Below are 18,916 nucleotides of genomic sequence, written 5' to 3' on the forward strand. Positions count from 1 at the left end.
AACCTGCTGCGTTGTAATCAACTCAGCTATGTCCCGGGGACAACTAGTCCCAATCTCATGCTATCTCCTCGACAACTTAACCTGGGATTTTGTCAATGCTTTATCAAATGCTCTCGGGACATAATTGAGTTAGTTACGATAGAACAAATTTGTAAAAAAATATAAGGATTTTAATCTTAGCAAAGCCGGGCAATACTTCCTCCATTGTAGTCAATTGTAATTTTTTGATTTACATGATTACCTCCCCATAGATTGTCGTGGATCCGACCGTGTGAAATCATTGAGATGACGAATTCCAATTTTTACATAAGAAAAGGGATTTTGTCAATGCTAAAAATTTTATTTTGAAACGATTCCCTTAAAAGAATCTAAAATACAGATGTATAGACTTTTTTTAATTTATTCCATGTGAATTAAAGAAGATGACCATTTACGTTCAATTAGTCAGACGGTCAGGCATTTAGATTATTTTGAAAAAAATATTATAGTTCATGCTTTAATTGAAATTTTTACGCAACTAATAAGATATAAGTTTCCGCCATTCATTCATGTGTCAACCTAAAAATATTATTCATATTTTTATATTATATTTCCTTGTAAGACTTGTATTTTAATAAAATATATTATTTATATTAAATTAGTAGAGATAGAGTTGAATATTAAATTAAAATTAAGTCGAATTAATCAAAATCGAATGGAATTAAATTTTTTTAATTCACCAAAACTTTTTAACAAAAATATAATAAACGATTTATTTAATTTTTGATAGAATTAATTGAACTTTTAAATTCAATTCGATTTTAACTTTCTATTCTATTAATTTGGAATTAAAGACGTAAGATTTTCCGGCTTATTAATTAAAAATTTTAAAATTAAAATCATATAAATAATTAATATTTTTTTTAAAAAATTAAATTTCTAAAATAACCTTATGGAATTTTTAAATTCAGCTAGTTTAATTGATCAATTCGATATAATCGATCTTACTCGCCTCTGAATAGAGGTTCGATGCGAATATATATAGACGAAAATGGCCCAATACCCCTCGGCGCCGCCGGGGTTTTAGGGTTTTAGCTTCGACGGCCTTTGCCCCATCGTCTGACCGACCATGGATTCGGAGTTCCGCTTCGATGCGGCGAGTTCGGACGAGGAGGCGGAATCCGAGGACAGGCCGGCCCAATCTCCGTGGGATTTCGCCTCCTACACGGAGTCCGTAGCTGAGGAGCACGCTCGTCGCAATACCACCTCGGTCGATGCTAAGATCACCAAAGCCCTCGAGGAGCGCGTCGTCTCGCATCCAGACGTCGGGGACGATGAGGAAGAGGAAGCGGAGCCAAGCGACGAGGTTTTCTCAGGCGATGAACTAGGCAAAGATGTAAGATGATATCTTTCTCTCCCGTTTTTGTACATCAATGACTTTCTACTTTTTTTTTTATGGCGCAGTTGTTCTTGGGATCAAAGATGTTTATTTTTCATGTGTTTAATGTCATGCTAAAAGTGCTCAGTATTCCAGCTAATAGGGAAACGTTTGAAAATATACATTATGATGCACTTTTTTTCTTACTTCTACGTTGGACCCAAGTGATCGATATGAAGTTCTATCGCATAGGCGATGGGACTCAACGACTGCTGGATTCATACATTCTTTTTCCCTAGAAATTATGCTTATTGGTTCTGATGTCTGTACTGATCGAATAGATTTGTCTGGTCATGCTATTGAATCTTGTACAATAATCCAAATGTATTTTTTATTTTTAATTGTTTTTCCCAATAGATTCATCCATCACCAATAACTGATTTGTACTTTTGATGTATGAATACAGAGGTGATGATAATCCTTTGTTTAAGTAATTCAATAGTTTAAGTCTGGAACATCCTGGAGAAATATGATAGTTAATATTTGTTTTCCTACGCTCCAAGAAAGGGATGTTTGTGTTTCTCCAGCTAAGGTATGGAAAATTAGAAAGGAATGCAGTCTTGAGTTTTACCAGTTTTCTCCAACCCTTTCCTTTAGGTTGTACTTGTCTATGGATATCCCAAAATAAAATACCTAGGGGCTAGCAAACATTTTGGTTTGATTATGTAAAACTTTGCATACACTTGCAGTAATTGCTTTGAGGTTTGAATTGGTTCCGCCTAAGATTGAGATCTATTTGATAAATCAAAGCTCAAATTTTGGTGCTCATCTTAAATTATTGTGTTGTTTTAACGACTCCTTAGAACAAGTAGCCATTGGCACTTATACTATTGATGCTCTCCAGTTCCCCTTATTGAATTTAAAAATGTGCTACCTATTTACTATTGGGATAATATGGAGTTAGATCTATTTGATCTGTTGATTTTAAACTTAGCTCACCTTTTTTCAGTCTGAGCTCATTTGGGTTTTATGCAACAATGCTGCTGCAATACTAGATGGTTGTCCTTATTAAATGAACTTTTGGACCTCAACCTTTCTTTGAAAAACTGCCTTATCCAGTTGCAGTTTATGTGCTGTTCTTTGAATCACATCTTGATTTGTGGTGTTGGTACAAAAATTACTTGACTTGTCCTGGAACAGTATCAAATCATTAATGGTAACATTGTTTTGATATTTCTAAGCTTTCTAATCCTTGATCCAGTAATGCCAAAAGTCACCTTTAGGGAGAATTTATTTCTGATAAAAATAGTTATCATCACTTAACCATTAAATTTAAAAAATCCACTGTGCTAGCTATTTCAATAACTTTTCCTATTTTCCTTGTAATTTCAGTGGAATTATTTGTCTCAACAAGAGGATAAATAGATGACATATGCTAATTCATTATTCATTAATATTACTAACTAGTGAAGATAGGTAACATGAAGTAAAACAGAGAATAAACAGTTCTACTCAATAAGGCTAATGATATATATAGTGCCATACAACTCCTAGTCCTTATCTCACTTCATTTTTTTTGGCTTTCTGTATATACAAGCTATAATTTTTTGTTTCATTTTAGCTATGCTATCAAGTATGTTCCTTAAGTATGCTCTTTTGAGAACATTATTTTAAATCATGTATTTTTGAGCTTTTCTTACAGTCGCTCCTTAAATTTTCAGGACCATAAACATCACAAGATTCACAATGGAAACTCAGGTGGAAGGCCTTCTTTTTTTGCATCACATGAAGGAGCATCGTTTCATGCAAATTCTTTCCTTGAGTTGAACTTGTCTCGTCCTTTGGTAAGAGCATGTGAAGCCTTGGGGTATCAGAAGCCAACTCCCATCCAGGTTTTGTCCCTTCATATGTTTTCGTTTTTAATGATGTTGATCAATTAGGAGTTAGTTTGTGCTTTTATTAAAAACTCAAAAAGAATAAATGTGTTAAACAAAATCTCATGCTTATTCAGTAGATCTAATATGTCATGTGAATGCTGTTCTATGAAGCTCATCACTGATGCAAAAGTTAATTATTTTTGGATAGTTTATTGAGTTTTGCAACTTTGCTTTGTTCTATCTGATGAAAGGTTGGTTATTATTTTACACTATAGATGACCATACAAATACCTGTTGAATTCAGTAATTCAGCAACTCCATTGTTTGTTGCACATGAAGAGGTTCTGAATGCTGAAACAAATTTCGTACTACAATAGATTGCTGTTCAAATGCAAGAGAGAGAACAAATTGCTGGGAATATGTTGAAGATTTGACTTTACAGTTTCACAATGAGAGCTTCATTCTAGAGGAAGACAACAATGACCAAGAGAAGAAGGGGTTTTGGTTGCACTTGTGTACTGTTCTATGGTGGAAGAGTGAGTAGTGCTTGACCTCCATTGGGTTGGGTAGTGGGCTAAACAACTTCGCAAGTGGACGTGTTGGTGGGAGCATCAACAATGAGAGTACTGCAAGGCGATGATGGTGATTGAGAGTAAGATTGTGGAGGGTTGATGGTGTTGGAGTGCTATAGTGAGGCTGAAGGGGAAATACAGCTTGACCTCTACTGATAATGCATGTGGAGATGTTGGATATGGATATGTTATAAAATGGCTATCTAAGAAGTTTAGAAATGCAATCAAAGGTAGTGTGATGTCAAGGCAGTGGACATGATGGTTGCATACATGTAAGAGGATGACATACAGTTTTGCAGAAATGGATGGGCTGCAAATTTGTATTGGGTGTAGGACAAGAGTTTTGATCTTAATGACACCATTGTAGATGAAGTGAGAATGATTCCAACACACGGTTGCCTTGGCAGTGCAAAGAGGAGGGAACTGCAATGTCTGGGAGGTCTGGATGAATTTGTTGACATCAGTGTTGATGTGAGTGAGAATTTGGAATGGGGATAGCATATCTGTTCTTTGATAAGAACTGCATCGGTACCTTATGAAGTCAGAGCAATGGGTGATCTCACAAAGAGTTGTTTCTGAGATGGAGTTGGGCAGAAGCGTCTAAAGGAATTTAATGGGGGAAGATATTGACACTGAGATAAGGAGAGGAGGTTTAAGGGACAAGGAGGTTGCTGCTGCATCAATCGCATGGCCCTAGAACACCCTGAGTTTTAATTTGTTCGTATCATGTTTAAAAGATAGTGATAATATTCTATTAGAAAATGATTTCTCATAATGGTGATCTCACAAAGAGTTGTTTCCAACATGGAGTTGGACATAAGTGCTAAAAAGAATTGTGGAGGCTGTTGACGCTGAGATCTGGAGAAGAGCTGGGGTGTTGGAGGTAAGGAGGTTGCCTCTGTGGTAATCTCTTAAACCTAAAAATCCCTAGTTTTACTTGGGGTGCTGCTGTTCCAGCTCCATTCCAAGTTTAAAGGATGACATTGCATTATTCTATTGGAAAAGGATTTCTCATATATGTACATTTAGGACTCCACCCAATACCTAATCACTAGGCATCTCATGATTAGACCTATATATTCTAACTAATAGTTCTTCCACATGCAGCCGTGAACTCAGAGTTTGATCAAACCTTGTTAAATTATTAATCCTGAGTTTGCACAAAGTTAGCTATCTAGACCAAAACAGCTACTCTTGTTGAACAACAGTTTGCCAACTTGTTTTGTTGACCTATTTGTTATTTAGTTTAGGTGCTGATACTTTTTTAGGGGGTTCTAGGAGTTTCAAGTGCCGACCCTAGATGAAGGTGCCAGTTAGCCAGGTGCTAAGAGCCTTAGATGTTGCTGCCCAGGTTTTGGTATCAAAATCCACCTTCATCAAAATGGACGCCTGTGAGCACTTAATAGAGGTTATCTAGGAAAAAAAAAACAGAAAATTCTGCCCCATATAGTTGGGAGAAACATGGCTTGATGATGATGATGTTCCATAGGCCAGATCTTTTATGGAAACTGAAAGATCCACAGAGAGATGGATTAGTTTTGTTTAGATAGATTTTCTTTATGCATCAATTTAGTCATTTATCAGTTTCAACAATTAATGGAAGATTTTGGTTAATTTGTTTGCTCACTTATGACATGGTACTTCCACTTTGTAGTGGTCCTGTGATGAATGTAATTTACCCATTCTTGACTCTGATTTGTTGTTTCTCTTTTTTAGTCTTTATATTTGTTGTGTCTGTTTCTAGTAGACTAAGAACACTATTTATTTTTTTCCAAAAATATTTAACCTGTATTAGATACAACCCTCTGTATGTGTAGGCTGCATGCATACCATTAGCACTAACTGGCCGCGATATATGTGGAAGTGCCATTACTGGTTCTGGAAAGGTATCTGCCACTAATTTCTTTCTAGGTGCCCACTTACATTTGCTGCTGTTTCTCCAAACCTATGTTCATTGTGTTTTAGACTGCTGCTTTCTCCCTGCCTGTATTGGAACGTCTACTTTTTCGCCCAAAGCGTATCCATGCAATCCGAGTGCTAATTTTAACTCCAACAAGGGAATTGGCTGCACAGTAGGTTATTGTTTTTATTTTCCATATCTGTCTGCAGCCTATTCATTTCATGAACTTCTTTTCATTTCTTTTATTTTTACGTAATACTTTTGTTTTGGAAGGGCCTTTTTGCTTGAAAGTTTATTCATTTATGATTTAGAGTTATAACATTCACTTTAACATGCTAAACATATCGCTGGACAAAACATTATACTCATGCTATATCAAAAAAAGGCAGCAACTGCAATAAGCAGTCTTGTGCATACTGTTCTAGAACTTTACTAATACAAATATGAGCTATGTCACAGAAAAATATGTTAAATATATGTGCATGTCACGATCATGAAGTACACCAATTTTCTTTTATGTGTAATCATCCTTTAGTTTGAATATCAAAGAAAGTGGGTGGGAAAATTTGATTTTCTTTTCTGCCATAGTAGATATGTTGATGTTTTTTTTTCAGTTATTCATTTGGTCTTGGTTATGAGTATCCAACATGGGTGTGGATCCAAGTATCTAACATGACCTTTTTATAATTTGTACACTTGATCAATGATATATTATCCACTCAGACTATTGGTATCCATGTGTCAGCATCTAATATGGATACAGAGGTGATGGATGGAAAATCTTAGTATTAGAGCCTGGAAGCATTTTTTTAATAGAACGTGATGGTCATGTCATCTCATCTCTATTAGAGCTTGGAAGTATCTAATATGGGCATGGAGGATGCATGAGAGCATGTTTGCTCTATTGCGCATGCTTTGATTATGTGCACTGCTTACCACAATTGATGCAATCTTTTCTTCTATTCCAATATGGAGATGTTGGCCTTTGTAATTTTTTCCATCTGTGGCATAGCCTTAGATAGACGAGAGTGGATTCATGTAAGAAACAACATAAATTAGCTGGATAACTTCAAATTTGCTAGGAAGATGTATCCATTTGCTGTTTGAACTTTATTTATGGTCTTGTGCCCTTTACGCCCTGATCCTGCACCATGAATACTTGAATGGTGGTCTTAGATGTTCTGAAAGAAGTAACACAGATAATTGTAGGTTTTTTAGTCCTCGTGTGAATCAATTTTTGTATTTAGCTACTTGATTTTCCATCAATTTCTCTTGCCTTTGCCAGTGGACCTAATTTTTATCTTTGGAAATCAAAATTTGACCTTTCCTATGAATTTTCAGTTAATGGTTTTAAAGTATTAAGTATAACTAACAGCTCAACATAATGCAGGGTTCATAGTATGATCGAGAAAATTGCTCAATTCACAGATATCAGGTGTTGCCTTGTTGTTGGTGGGCTTTCAACAAAGGTTTGTTGTAATATCCAATTTTCTATATATAATGGTTATGAATTAAACTTCAAACACTTTGTGGTCTAATGTTAGTCTATAATTGCTCTTGCTCTATGGCTAGTTTTCATAAATCAATTATGAATATCATATAAATACAAATGCTAGATCTTTGCCACTTTACTATGGGCACAATACACAGGGATATGACTTTATTATCTTTTGTCTATTCCAACTCATGAATTGGTGTATATTTAGTATGATGGTTATTGAAATCAAAGCATTGAGTATTTTCTTTCTGGTCTTTCTCATTCAAATTTGTTGTAGCTTTTTTTGCTTACCTTTATACTGGCTTCCAACCTAAGAAAAAGAGCGAATATCCAAAAATATGTGCAATTAGCTGATAATTTGTTATCCAAGGTCGTTATAGCCCTTTTTACCTAATCCATTTTCTTTTTATTTCGTTCTTCAACATCTCACCTCTTCCTTTTATTCATCCTCCAAAACAAACAAACTGTTAGGGTCAGTAGCAATATATGTTTGGTCAGTTAACCATACAAAATTAAATGAAAATTTTCTGAGAATAACTTTCATAGCCTTTTTTAGACATTTATTTTACACCATCCATAGGAGTTCCATTATCACAGCTGTTACCTCTGTATTCCTTCGGATGATTATTCATTTTGATTCAAGAAAACACACTTGAGATTGTTGTCTCCAAAGCAAAAAACCAATGGACAATACCTAGTGCATGTTTTCTCTTGTTTTTTTCACAGCTAACCTATGTGATTCCTTCACACGCCTGTCTTTCCTCAACATTCCAATCAATTTCTCACTATAAGGTCAAATGAGTATGTATTATATAGGCAACTGGAAGTTTGATGGCAGTCATTGTTTACTGACCTGTGTGACGTACTATAGTATATAGCCACTATTGAGCAACCAACTAACAAGTATCTGTCTGAATGATCAATTAATCTATGTTTTGATCATTTTCTTATCTCATGTTCTGCTTATGGTAGAGTTTTCTAATATCATGTGTTGCTGATATTTTAGCTATTCTTAATGTACATAATGGTTCCTTTTTCAGGTACAAGAGGCAGCCTTAAGATCAATGCCTGACATCGTGGTAGCTACTCCAGGACGAATAATAGATCACCTGCGGAATTCACTTTCAGTTGGGCTTGAAGATCTTGCTGTTCTAATCCTGGATGAGGCAGACCGTCTTTTGGAATTAGGCTTTAGTGCTGAAATGCATGAACTGGTATTTTCATTGTTGCCTAGTATGGATGTAGCCACAATTGCAAATATTTTTGACTAAGAAACCAACATGAATACTGTCAAGTTTAAAATATTTTGGTTGTCGGTCTTCTTCATGACATCAAGTTATTTTCATGCCTTGAGGACAATATCTCTAGTTGAAGTAAGAACCATCAAAATTATAAACGATTTTTTACTCTGGTTTTGTAACCTTCCCTATAAACATGATATACCCATGTGCCAAATTGGACTGAATGTGACTCCATTATTTATCCTGTACTTTTGGTCTTTGGCTGCTTACAATTTTCTGGAGACAATTCCATTACTACTAAATTGGCTAGCGAGATAGGAGAAATGTTTGTCAGTACGAATCTTGGTTTCAAGTGTCTATCTGCATCGATCAACATGACAGAAACATATTGTTGCAGCCGCTGACCGATAATGATATTGTGTCAACACGAGTAAATATCACTGGGCTACTTGTGCCAACAAATCTGGTGGTATCAATGATACAGTGCATATCTCAGTTGGTATCTTTTAGTACTGGTTGAAACATGAATATTCTTTTCCCATGATTCATCCTTCAATTCTACCTGCCGGTCACGGAGAGGAGAGGAGAGGAGATGAAACACTATAAAAAGAGAGTGCAAGGGAAGAGGGAAAGAATCAAGTAGGATACTTCCAATGACAAGGAGAGACTTTGAAATAACTGAGATGTATTCATATTCCAATTGTGCCATCAAAGTTTGACATGTAGTGTTAACTGAGATATATTTATGGATATGTCGAGCAACGAATTTCAGTACTAGGTGCCTTCATAGCATTATTTAATCTTAGGTTTAGAAAATTGTTGGGATGATTTCACTAAGATGCTAGGAGAGCTAACTCTCTCATCCAATGCATGACACTTTTTTGAGTGTTAGTAGGTATATAATTGGTGAGGTGCTTCTTATATTTTTGTCACTTGTTGCTCCAATATGTTATTTCAGTTTACTTTATTCTGCTATTGGCTTATATTAAAATGAAATATAGTATGTAGGGTTGATAGAAGTAAATTCATTTGAGTTGATTTTGACACGCTTAAAGTGTTGGAACAATACGATATCCAAACTGTACCACTCCATGGAAATACTTGTAATCTTGGTGTTATTTGACAAGTTTCTTGCTTTAGTAAACTTAAATGTCAGATTGCATAACTTAGTCAATACAGTGAGGATGATTTTAGGACCTTAATCTGTGTAGGTACTCTCTCTCTCTCTCTCTCTCTCTCTCTCTTTTTCCAGGAATAATAAATGTAAAATAAAACACAATAATATTTCATATCCTCGAATTGGTTTATTTTAAACGCCACAAATTTGTTTTTAGTTAGTGCTGGACCACTATTAGTTGTAATTTCCACATTATACTAGTATTTTACACCAGAATTAGTACATTCCCTAGTGACTCATTTGCTTGATATATTGGTTTTATGTTGCAGATACGAATGTGTCCAAAACGGAGGCAAACAATGCTCTTCTCTGCAACTATGACTGAAGAAGTAGATGAGCTTGTCAAGCTTTCATTGAATAAACCTGTACGCCTGGAGGCTGACCCATCATACAGAAAACCAGCTACATTGACAGAGGAGTAAACACTTTTTTGTTTTCTGAAATATCTTTAAAACATGTTTTCAATACATCTGAAGCATGCATCTGAAAGTAATTTGATCTTAGTTTCTATCAACACTTAAAGTTGCAGTTGTTAAGTCATGTAGACTTGTGACAAATCAACGCAGATTATTTGGACCAAAGAATAAGATGAGATTATATTGATTATGTCAATTCACAGATGCACTGCTTAGAGCAGTTGTTTCCTAAGAACGATGAAGACTAGCATTCCAGCCGTAGAATTCATTGTTTTCTTAGATGCACAATTGAACCTGTGTGCATCAATATTCTCCTTTGTCTGTGTACTTGTGGAAGCTAAATGAAATGGGTAAATCCATAGAATTAGTAAGAAATTAAGCCTCTTGTGCTTCTTTAAACTTCAAAGTATCAAACAAGAAACGAAGCTCATCAGGAAGGCACTTTACCAACTAATGAAGGACAGAAAGAGGGAAAAGACGGGAGGATAAGAGGAAAAAAAGAGAAGAAACAATCTAGAGAGAGGAGGCCCTCATGACTTGTCCTATGCCCTACTACATTAAAGTAAGGAAACCAACAAATTACAAGATTTTGATAAAGTTGTGATCTTGAAATCAATTTTGCACCGCCAACAACAACAACAACCAAGTCTTTATCCCACTAAGTGGGGTTGGCTATAAATCCCCCTATGTCATTGGGCTCTATCCCTTATTATATCCTCATCTATATTTAAATGAATTTTATATTATTTTATCATTATTAATTAAATCTTCTTTGGTCTCCCTTTTCCCCAATTAATGTGTGTATTTGTTATGTTCTCATATCATTTAATTAGGGTATTTATTGATAACCTAAGTACACGTGTATATCATCTTAAATGCGTCTTTCTGAGTTTTCTCTCAATAGGTGTAACTCTGATTTTCTCTCTAACGTTCTTATTTCTATTTGTCCATCTTTATATGTTTGTTCATCCACCTTAATATTTTCATTTTTGCAACTTTGATCTTTTGCTTGTGTGTTCACTTTGCAACGCCAAGTGAACAAAACAACCTACTGAAGACTATAGGCCAGCGAATGCTGATTAAGCAATATAGAAAATTTTTAATTTGTTCTAGTGTAAGCCCATTATTTAACTGATGTTTTAATGCCACCTGGAAGTAAAAACAAAAATAATAAAACAACTTTTGGCAATTACTGCAGAATCTATAATGCCTTCCTTTAAAGTTTATCTTCACAAAAACTTTTTAAAAAAATAAAGGAAAACACCAGTTTTACCAATTATCTGAACAATAATATGAATGAGGAACTTGTTCATTCCAACACTTAAAGCTGTAGTGGTACAGCTTTAAGGGCTGGCACACCAGTTTATTTGAGTCTGTCTTTTTTCTCTATGGCCTTCCGCAAGTTGTCAATTCATTTCCATAAAATTTAGAATCTTGGATATTTTCAGTTTATGGAAAATTAAGGAAGACCATTTTACTCATTGGAATATGAGATCAATTTGTATCTTTTTATGTCCAGATGTCAACACTATCTGCCTATTCAATTGCTATAATGATGTTTAATCATCTTCATTAAGCCTCTTATTCACTTTCATAATTTCTCTAACCAGCTGGAGATCAATATCTATGCTTTAACTTGTGGTCACTGTAAAGAGTTATGCGTCTAGGTTTAGTTCAACATGTTGCATTAGTTATTGGGTTTTGTGCGCACTAACACTTATATGTATACTGTAATATATCTCTTATGACCGTAATATAATATTTTCCATCTCTACTCTGACTACTTACGATAAAACTATGAGTTAGGAAAGAACTGGTTTATGCAGTTTTTGGTTAAGTCTGTGTTTTATAAGCAAAAAATCTGTTTCTGTCTTATTGTTTAACCATTTTAATTCGACAATCATACTTGCTTTTACTTGATGGGATTCTGTTGGTGATCAACACTTGATGTTTATCACAACTCCAATATTCTTCATTGATTTTAATTGAGTTCTTACATTTCTATGAAAATGTATAAGCACTTATATTTAGCTTTTCAGTTCTACAACAAACATATCCTTGTAGGAAAATTCAGATGCTCATCATGAATAAAATGCCTAATTACCAAACATTTGTATTTATATAATGCAGGGTTGTTAGAATACGTCGGTCACTTGAAGCAAACCAGGAAGCAGTTCTTCTTGCTCTTTGTTCCAAATCATTCACACAGAAAGTGATAATTTTCAGGTTTTGTTTCACTATCTATTTTTTTGAGTAAGAAAACCAAGCCCACACAATGCCTTAATTTTTTTTTCTTCTGAAGGTTATGTAGCATATGATTCATTATGGATGTTTAAATAATTCCTAACTCTGAGTTTGGATTTTGATTTTTTTTGTCTGTCATTGATTTAAAACCTTTGTTTGCTTATATCCCTTTTATGCCAAATCTTTGTAATCGCTTGAGATTTGTATGTCAACAGTTGAATTGACAGCTATTAGATTTCTTCAGATAGGTTTTCTTGAGCAGATGTTTTATTTTTTTGACTTCATCAACTGTTAGTGTAAGTTGGCATATCTCTCATGGAAAATCATTTTATTTGTTTGCAGTGGGACAAAGCAAGCTGCACACAGATTGAGAATTGTATTTGGTCTAGCTGGCATGAAAGCTACTGAGCTCCATGGTAATCTTACTCAAGCACAACGGCTGGATGTGAGTAATCTTCAGAGCTTTATATATTCTTTGTTATGTGCTTGTACAATCCATGTCTTTATTTTGAAGCAAAGGTGGTTCCTCTGAGATTCTCACTCATTGTTTCACATGATTAGTAAAGGTCGCTTATTAGAAGTTAGTGTTAAAGGTTCATTAAACTTTTTATTAATTTGAGAAAGCGGCTCAGCAATATAAAATCAATTATATTCATTAAGAATTTGTAATGGAAGTTAGAATTTGTTTTTTTGCAGATTCAATATGCTCCCTTGTTGCATTTTCTATTTTTCTTTTTCTTACATTGGCATTCTTGCAGGCTTTGGAACAATTCAGAAAGCAAGAAGTGGATTTTCTAATTGCAACTGATGTTGCTGCTCGTGTAAGTATAAACGTGGCATAGTTCGTGATGTTATTCCAGTGACAACTGACTAGTACCTTTGCAGTTGCATATGTACCATGCTTGTTTTCAGATTCGTGCTTCACCATGTTGTTTACATCGCTGTTGTTTTGGTGTTATGTTATCCAACTGTTTTCAAGTTATTAAATAGATTCTGAACTGCCAAAAGGCCGCCATTTCTATGTATTGTTGTTATCTCTTGGAACTTATCAAATTAGTACCGTTAAGTTGGACATTATATTTTCATTTTTCTTGAACAGGGTCTTGATATTGTTGGTGTTCGGACAGTGATTAATTTTGCCTGCCCGCGTGATTATAAAAGGTATGGTGGAAGTTTTTCAATCTGCACTTAGATACAAAATTAAACATGTGATCTTTAGGAAAAGATGCCAACATCTTAATCACTTTGAAAGTTGTGAATTGGCTTTCTTTTTAATTTTACTTTTGCATAGCAGTCTGTATTCCCTTGCCTATATTTGTAAACTTTGCTGTTGTTTAGGATGTCTTGCATTAATTAAAGTTGCTGGCCATATCCTATTATCAGATACAACTGAATTATGCATCTGACATTTCCTGCATATTGTTCAACATGTTGCTAGAAATCTCTCTAACGTGAGCATCTTGGTTTCAAGATTTATTAGTTGTCACATTGCTTCTTTGAAGAAGGTCGCTATGTTTCCACAGAACTAAAATCACTCTAATATAAGAATATTTTGTCTTTTAGAATTTAATTGTTACCTAGCTTCTTTGAATAAGGTTGATATGCTTTTTACAGAACTCAAATCATAATAGACATCAGCAAACAAACTGAATGACATACAATAATTTTCTTAAATGACATACATTGTCTTTATACTGTTTTTTAAAATCTTCTATATTCCAGAAATCTTGTTCGATTTGTGAAATTTCATGTTCTTGATTTCATTATAAGGGTTATGTTGGTATCCTTGGCATCGCATGCCGCAGATGTCATGATTGACTTAGGCTCTGTATTGACTTAGCATTGTTTTAGTATTTGCTTAGTACAGTTACAACTTGTTATTTGAATTGTCTGCACACACAAATTGATGTATTTCCATTTCACTGATCTACAGTTATTCTATGTAATGTTAATATCACTTTGCTGTTATCTTATGATCTGTTTTATTTCACTTCACAGTTATCTTCATCGTGTTGGTCGTACTGCTCGAGCTGGGCGTGAAGGATATGCTGTTACATTTCTCACTGATGATGATAGATCTCTATTAAAGGCCATTGTATGTTTGCTTTCACCTTTGAAATAATTCACCGATTAATAGTCTCAAGATCTAGTATATGGTTAAAAATATAAAAAGCACAAGTACGTGGAAGGTAATGAGTTGGTTGAGGATCCAAACTTGTGCTGTTTATATAGGATTCACTTGATCCTAATCTTTCTAGACACTAGGATTCAGTTTGGGTAGTACATATATCTGGTCTCTCTAGCCATAATATGGTTGCTCATGCAACTTAGTTAACTAGGATCTAAATTGTGAAAAAGATTCTTCATTTGCATCTGTGTATATTCATCCAGGCCATGTTGTACTTTGGCATATGCTTTTTTCTATTTGTTGTTTTGTTTGTATGTATGCTAGAAATTGAATCTCAAGTTAATTACTTTCAGCAATACCTTTATCTATTTATTTACTTATGAATTGACAGTCTATTCTTTTGTTGTGTAGTTACTGAGATTCAGTTTTGAGTGGTTTGATAATTTGGTTGTTTTTGATAGGCAAAGAAAGCTGGTTCACAATTGAAGAATCGCATTGTTGCAGAAAAACCAGTAACTGAATGGGCAAGGCTAATAGAACAAATGGAGGATCAAATTGCTTCTGTTTTTGAAGAAGAGCGGTATGATGTTCTCATATTTACACGATAATGATTTGACTGTATCAGTAATCATTATTTAATTTATACTTCTTCAGAGAAGAGAGGGCATTCAGGAAAGCCGAAATGGAAGCCACAAAAGTATGCTGCAGTTTTTTTTTAAGTTTAACATTTGTAGTTTTTGAGCAATTTGATGTGTGCATGGATGAAATGTAAAATTTGACTGATACAAGATCATCCTTAATTCCTCCTCACAAGATCTTTGAATTGTAGGCAGAAAACATGATAATGCACAAGGAAGAAATCTTTTCACGCCCCCAAAAAACTTGGTTTGTCACTGAAAAGGAGAAGAAGGCTTTGGCAAAAGCTGCAAAAGTATGTTTGTTTATCATGATATGGCATATAATGCACATGATTTGTTTTGCCTGTAGCATATAAGATATTAGAACAGTGTGCTTTATTTCATTTTGCTTTAATAGATAAGTACTAAGTTTTTTTTTTCAGGGCTCTGGTTATGATCACCTTCTAATAGTAATTTAATCATCAAACCAGGTGACATCAAATATAATTTGCTATGCATGAAGACCAAAGAAATCTTAAAATAATTAACCCTGTGGTTCGCTTGTGGAAGGAAATTGAACAGAACAGCATAGGTTTTACTGTGAAATGCAATAGAGTAGGAATGAAACTGAAATATTGCTTATTATGATTTATGAAATGGTTTAGGTGCTTCATTCTTCTTTGTTTGATTCACATGAATTTTATAAGTAAATCACAAGTAACAATCTCTGTATGGTAAAAATTCTGCTAAACTTTTTTAAAGGAAAAATAACACATCTGATAGGTTGAAATAATTATTACTTAGGTTGATGGGAGGAATAACTAAGATTGAATATATGAATAAACTATTCCATTATATTTTATTGGAAATAGCTCCAACCAAACATGAAGCAAAAGGGATCTATGTGACCATGATATTAATACCCCAACAACAATGGTGGAATAAGGTCCATATAATCAAACTCAAATAGTTGTATGCTCTGGCTGATTACAATCTCTCTGGGCAGCTAAAGGGTCGTGCACACACAATTGCATTTTCAAGGAAGTTATTATCCTAATTCAAATCATAGCATGATTAAGATTTTGCTTGTGTATCCATTAAGCATTGATTTGTGGATGCCCTTATGTTCGCTGAAACTCTATTATGGAGGATTTCTCCATTTACCACAATTTTCTTTTGCCACTTATATTTGGTGTTATGGATATTCTATCTAATGCTATGATTTTCCATTCATTGTACTCACTATCAGGCGTCCTTGGATAATGTTCAAAATGGCCCAAATGCAGTAATGAGTGCACAGGAAGCTGAAGAACTGAAACTGAAAGAGAAGAGGAGGAGAGAGCGTGAGGTATTACTTTAATCTGAATTTGTGGCCATACTGGTAAGTTGTGTGTGTATTTGTGTGGTAATGTAAATGACCTTTGGGTTGATATTTGAAAGAAAAATTTGCCACGGAAGAAACGCCGTAGATTAGAAGCATCCAGAGAAATGTTGGAGAATGAAGAAGATAATGATGAAGATCAGGTTCGAATTTTATCTAGATTTTTTGTCTGATGTGTTTAAGTTTATCTTGAGAACCATTTGACAATTTTTCATTTATGTTTATATTTTCTTTCATTCCGTTTTCATATGAAATTACTTCTTACTGTTGACTTATGCTAGGTACCTGTAGCCTCCGTTCAATGGCCCAATTCAAATGCTTCAAGCCCTCTTATGCTGGATAGCAGTTGAGATTATGTGCAAGTAATCTAAATTTTTTATTGAACGCAGGAAGTTGAAGGTCAAAAGAAAAAGAAGACTGGTCAGTCACTTGTTGACGTTGCCTATCGGCGGGCAAAATCAATGAAGACCATGAAGAAGATGCAAGATTCTGGGAAGAAGTTACCGAAGACTGCAAAGAACAACCAACTTGCTCAAAAGAACAGTTCGAGGAAGGAAGAAATGCTTGAGCTATTCCAAAATGATATGAGTGACAAAAAGCAAGCGCAGATCACTAACAAAAATAAGAATGTTTCAGTGCGGAGAAAATCAAAGAGTTCCTTCAAGAGCAAATCAAGGTATTCTTGATGTTTGCATATTTTATTTATTTTTTACTTCAATTCAGTAGTTGCCTACGTTTATTGGTTTTTTCTTGTATCTTTAATTAGGGTTTGTTCCTTAGCTCCACACTTGTTTCTCTGAGCAGAAAAACAAAAAATCTGCTTGAACATGGCTGACAAGGTTGTAGTTATTTGAAAGTTAGTGGAGATATTTTTATTGTTGGCATGCATTTGTAGCAAAATCAAAGAACCTAAACTGTGTTTGCATATGTTTACAAGGTCGGGAAGGCAATTTAGTAAGCCTAATGTATTGTAGAAAACTGGGGACTGTTTTACTCTCAACTGAATGATTATGCTCGAGAAGTTTAAGGGGCTAGTCAGTGGATAGAGTGCCTTGTAGAAATCATTCTTTTGTTTTAGCTAGATCCATATAGAAGTCCACTTTTATGATTATCAGTGCCAGCTTCCCATATTTCCTTATTTTTCTGAAGAAAAGGGCATCTCTGTAGATTTCTAGTTAACTTAAATCATACTAATACTTTTTCTGTTGATATTTCTTTGAGCTTTTCTTTTTCTTTGTAGATTTGTATTTAGCTTAAATCATATTAGCGTCCACTTTTATGATTATCAGTGCCAGCTTCCCATATTTCCTTATTTTTCTGAAGAAAAGGGCATCTCTGTAGATTCTATTTAACTTAAATCATACTAATACTTTTTCTGTTGATATTTCTTTGAGCTTTTCTTTTTCTTTGTAGATTTGTATTTAGCTTAAATCATATTAGCAAGGCTTTTCTCTCAACTCTTTTTCTTCTTGCAGGTACAAGCGTAGAAAATAGGACATACAAAACATGAGGAAGGCCGCCCACTGTACCATATCGGAGGTGTATTTTTGTTAATTTCATTTTCACGTTTAATTATTTTAGAAATTCCCTTGGACTGCAAAGAACAATGCTTGATATTTACCTGATTGCATGCTAGATGTGGAATCTCATGCACGTTTTCCTCTAACTGTACATTTTTTTTCAGAATTTATTTCTGTAAATTTGAGTACAGCATCAACTTTTTCTCATGCTTGCCAATTATTATGATAGCTTCATAGTTAAATTAAACGTTTAAATTTGGCTTCTCAAAGGTTCAAGGCAACTTTATTATTTTGAGCACATCTTCTAAATTTCTCGGCGAGCTCTGCATAAAACCAAATTGTTCAGTTCCCTCTTTTTGCACGCAGGTTTCCTACTATTGTATCGAGTATTGCTTGAAGGCTAAAAAGCAGAGTGCTGGAATGAAATGGATCTACCACTTCTTTTCCATTTTAAATCTTACCGAATGGCCGACCTGTAATGTTTGGTAAATTATCCAATCAAGATTGACACAATAGATGACTGACTTGCAGACATTTTACATCTCAAGTTGGAGCAAGTAGTTCATTGATCAAAGTTTAGATCATAGGATTTGATCCAAAAATATGTTTTATTAGTCAGAAATGGCGAGAGTTTTTGGTAAAAAGGATCTGCTGGATGTATCTTTCTCTAGACTATGAATGAGTTATGTGCTTATCATCCATTACCAATTCAAATCTAGAGCCTCAGCAGTTAATTTCTTCCAGTCTTGCTCAACTTAAATGTCGATTGATCAGTGACTGAATTCTTGGTTGGTACGCGTCATGGTGTTTGTTGTGAAGTGAAAAAACGTATAATCTTTATATCGACAGGAGCATCTGAAGATGGTTCTATCGTGCATTACAACATTAGGAATATAATCCGAGTTACAAAATGCCTTCATTGTTTGACAATTAGCAAAAGAATTATAAAAATTTACCTGCATCGGAATTCAATCTAAAATGCATAATA

The 18,916-nt window shown here is 34.5% G+C and overlaps 1 protein-coding gene across 1 annotated transcript; it reads left to right on the top strand.

Annotated features, from left to right (window-relative positions):
• The first annotated feature begins 1,028 nt into the window (after positions 1-1,028).
• On the top strand, positions 1,029-18,648 carry LOC141838955 (DEAD-box ATP-dependent RNA helicase 28). Its single transcript, XM_074726589.1, has 20 exons — positions 1,029-1,375; positions 3,079-3,249; positions 5,624-5,692; positions 5,772-5,878; positions 7,097-7,175; positions 8,245-8,418; positions 9,892-10,040; positions 12,169-12,264; positions 12,625-12,727; positions 13,041-13,103; positions 13,382-13,443; positions 14,281-14,377; positions 14,872-14,990; positions 15,065-15,107; positions 15,240-15,341; positions 16,277-16,375; positions 16,468-16,551; positions 16,798-17,084; positions 17,884-17,947; positions 18,295-18,648. The coding sequence occupies exons 1-19, from the start codon at positions 1,109-1,111 to the stop codon at positions 17,900-17,902; spliced, it is 2,190 nt and encodes a 729-aa protein (XP_074582690.1). The 5' UTR covers positions 1,029-1,108; the 3' UTR covers positions 17,903-17,947; positions 18,295-18,648.
• Positions 18,649-18,916: the final 268 nt, after the last annotated feature.

This window comes from Curcuma longa, chromosome 11 (assembly GCF_044706935.1).
Source record: "Curcuma longa cultivar G26 ecotype Majalengka, Jawa Barat chromosome 11, ITB_CL_G26_1.1, whole genome shotgun sequence".
In the NCBI taxonomy this organism is placed as follows: domain Eukaryota; kingdom Viridiplantae; phylum Streptophyta; class Magnoliopsida; order Zingiberales; family Zingiberaceae; genus Curcuma; species Curcuma longa.

Bases quoted from the DNA above. Each gene is read 5' to 3' on its own strand.
- LOC141838955 (XM_074726589.1), top strand. From the start codon at position 1,109: ATGGATTCGGAGTTCCGCTTCGATGCGGCGAGTTCGGACGAGGAGGCG. The intron at 13,444-14,280 runs GTATGGTGGAAG...TTCACTTCACAG, and splicing joins TGCCCGCGTGATTATAAAAG to TTATCTTCATCGTGTTGGTC. The intron at 16,552-16,797 runs GTTCGAATTTTA...TATTGAACGCAG, and splicing joins AAGATAATGATGAAGATCAG to GAAGTTGAAGGTCAAAAGAA.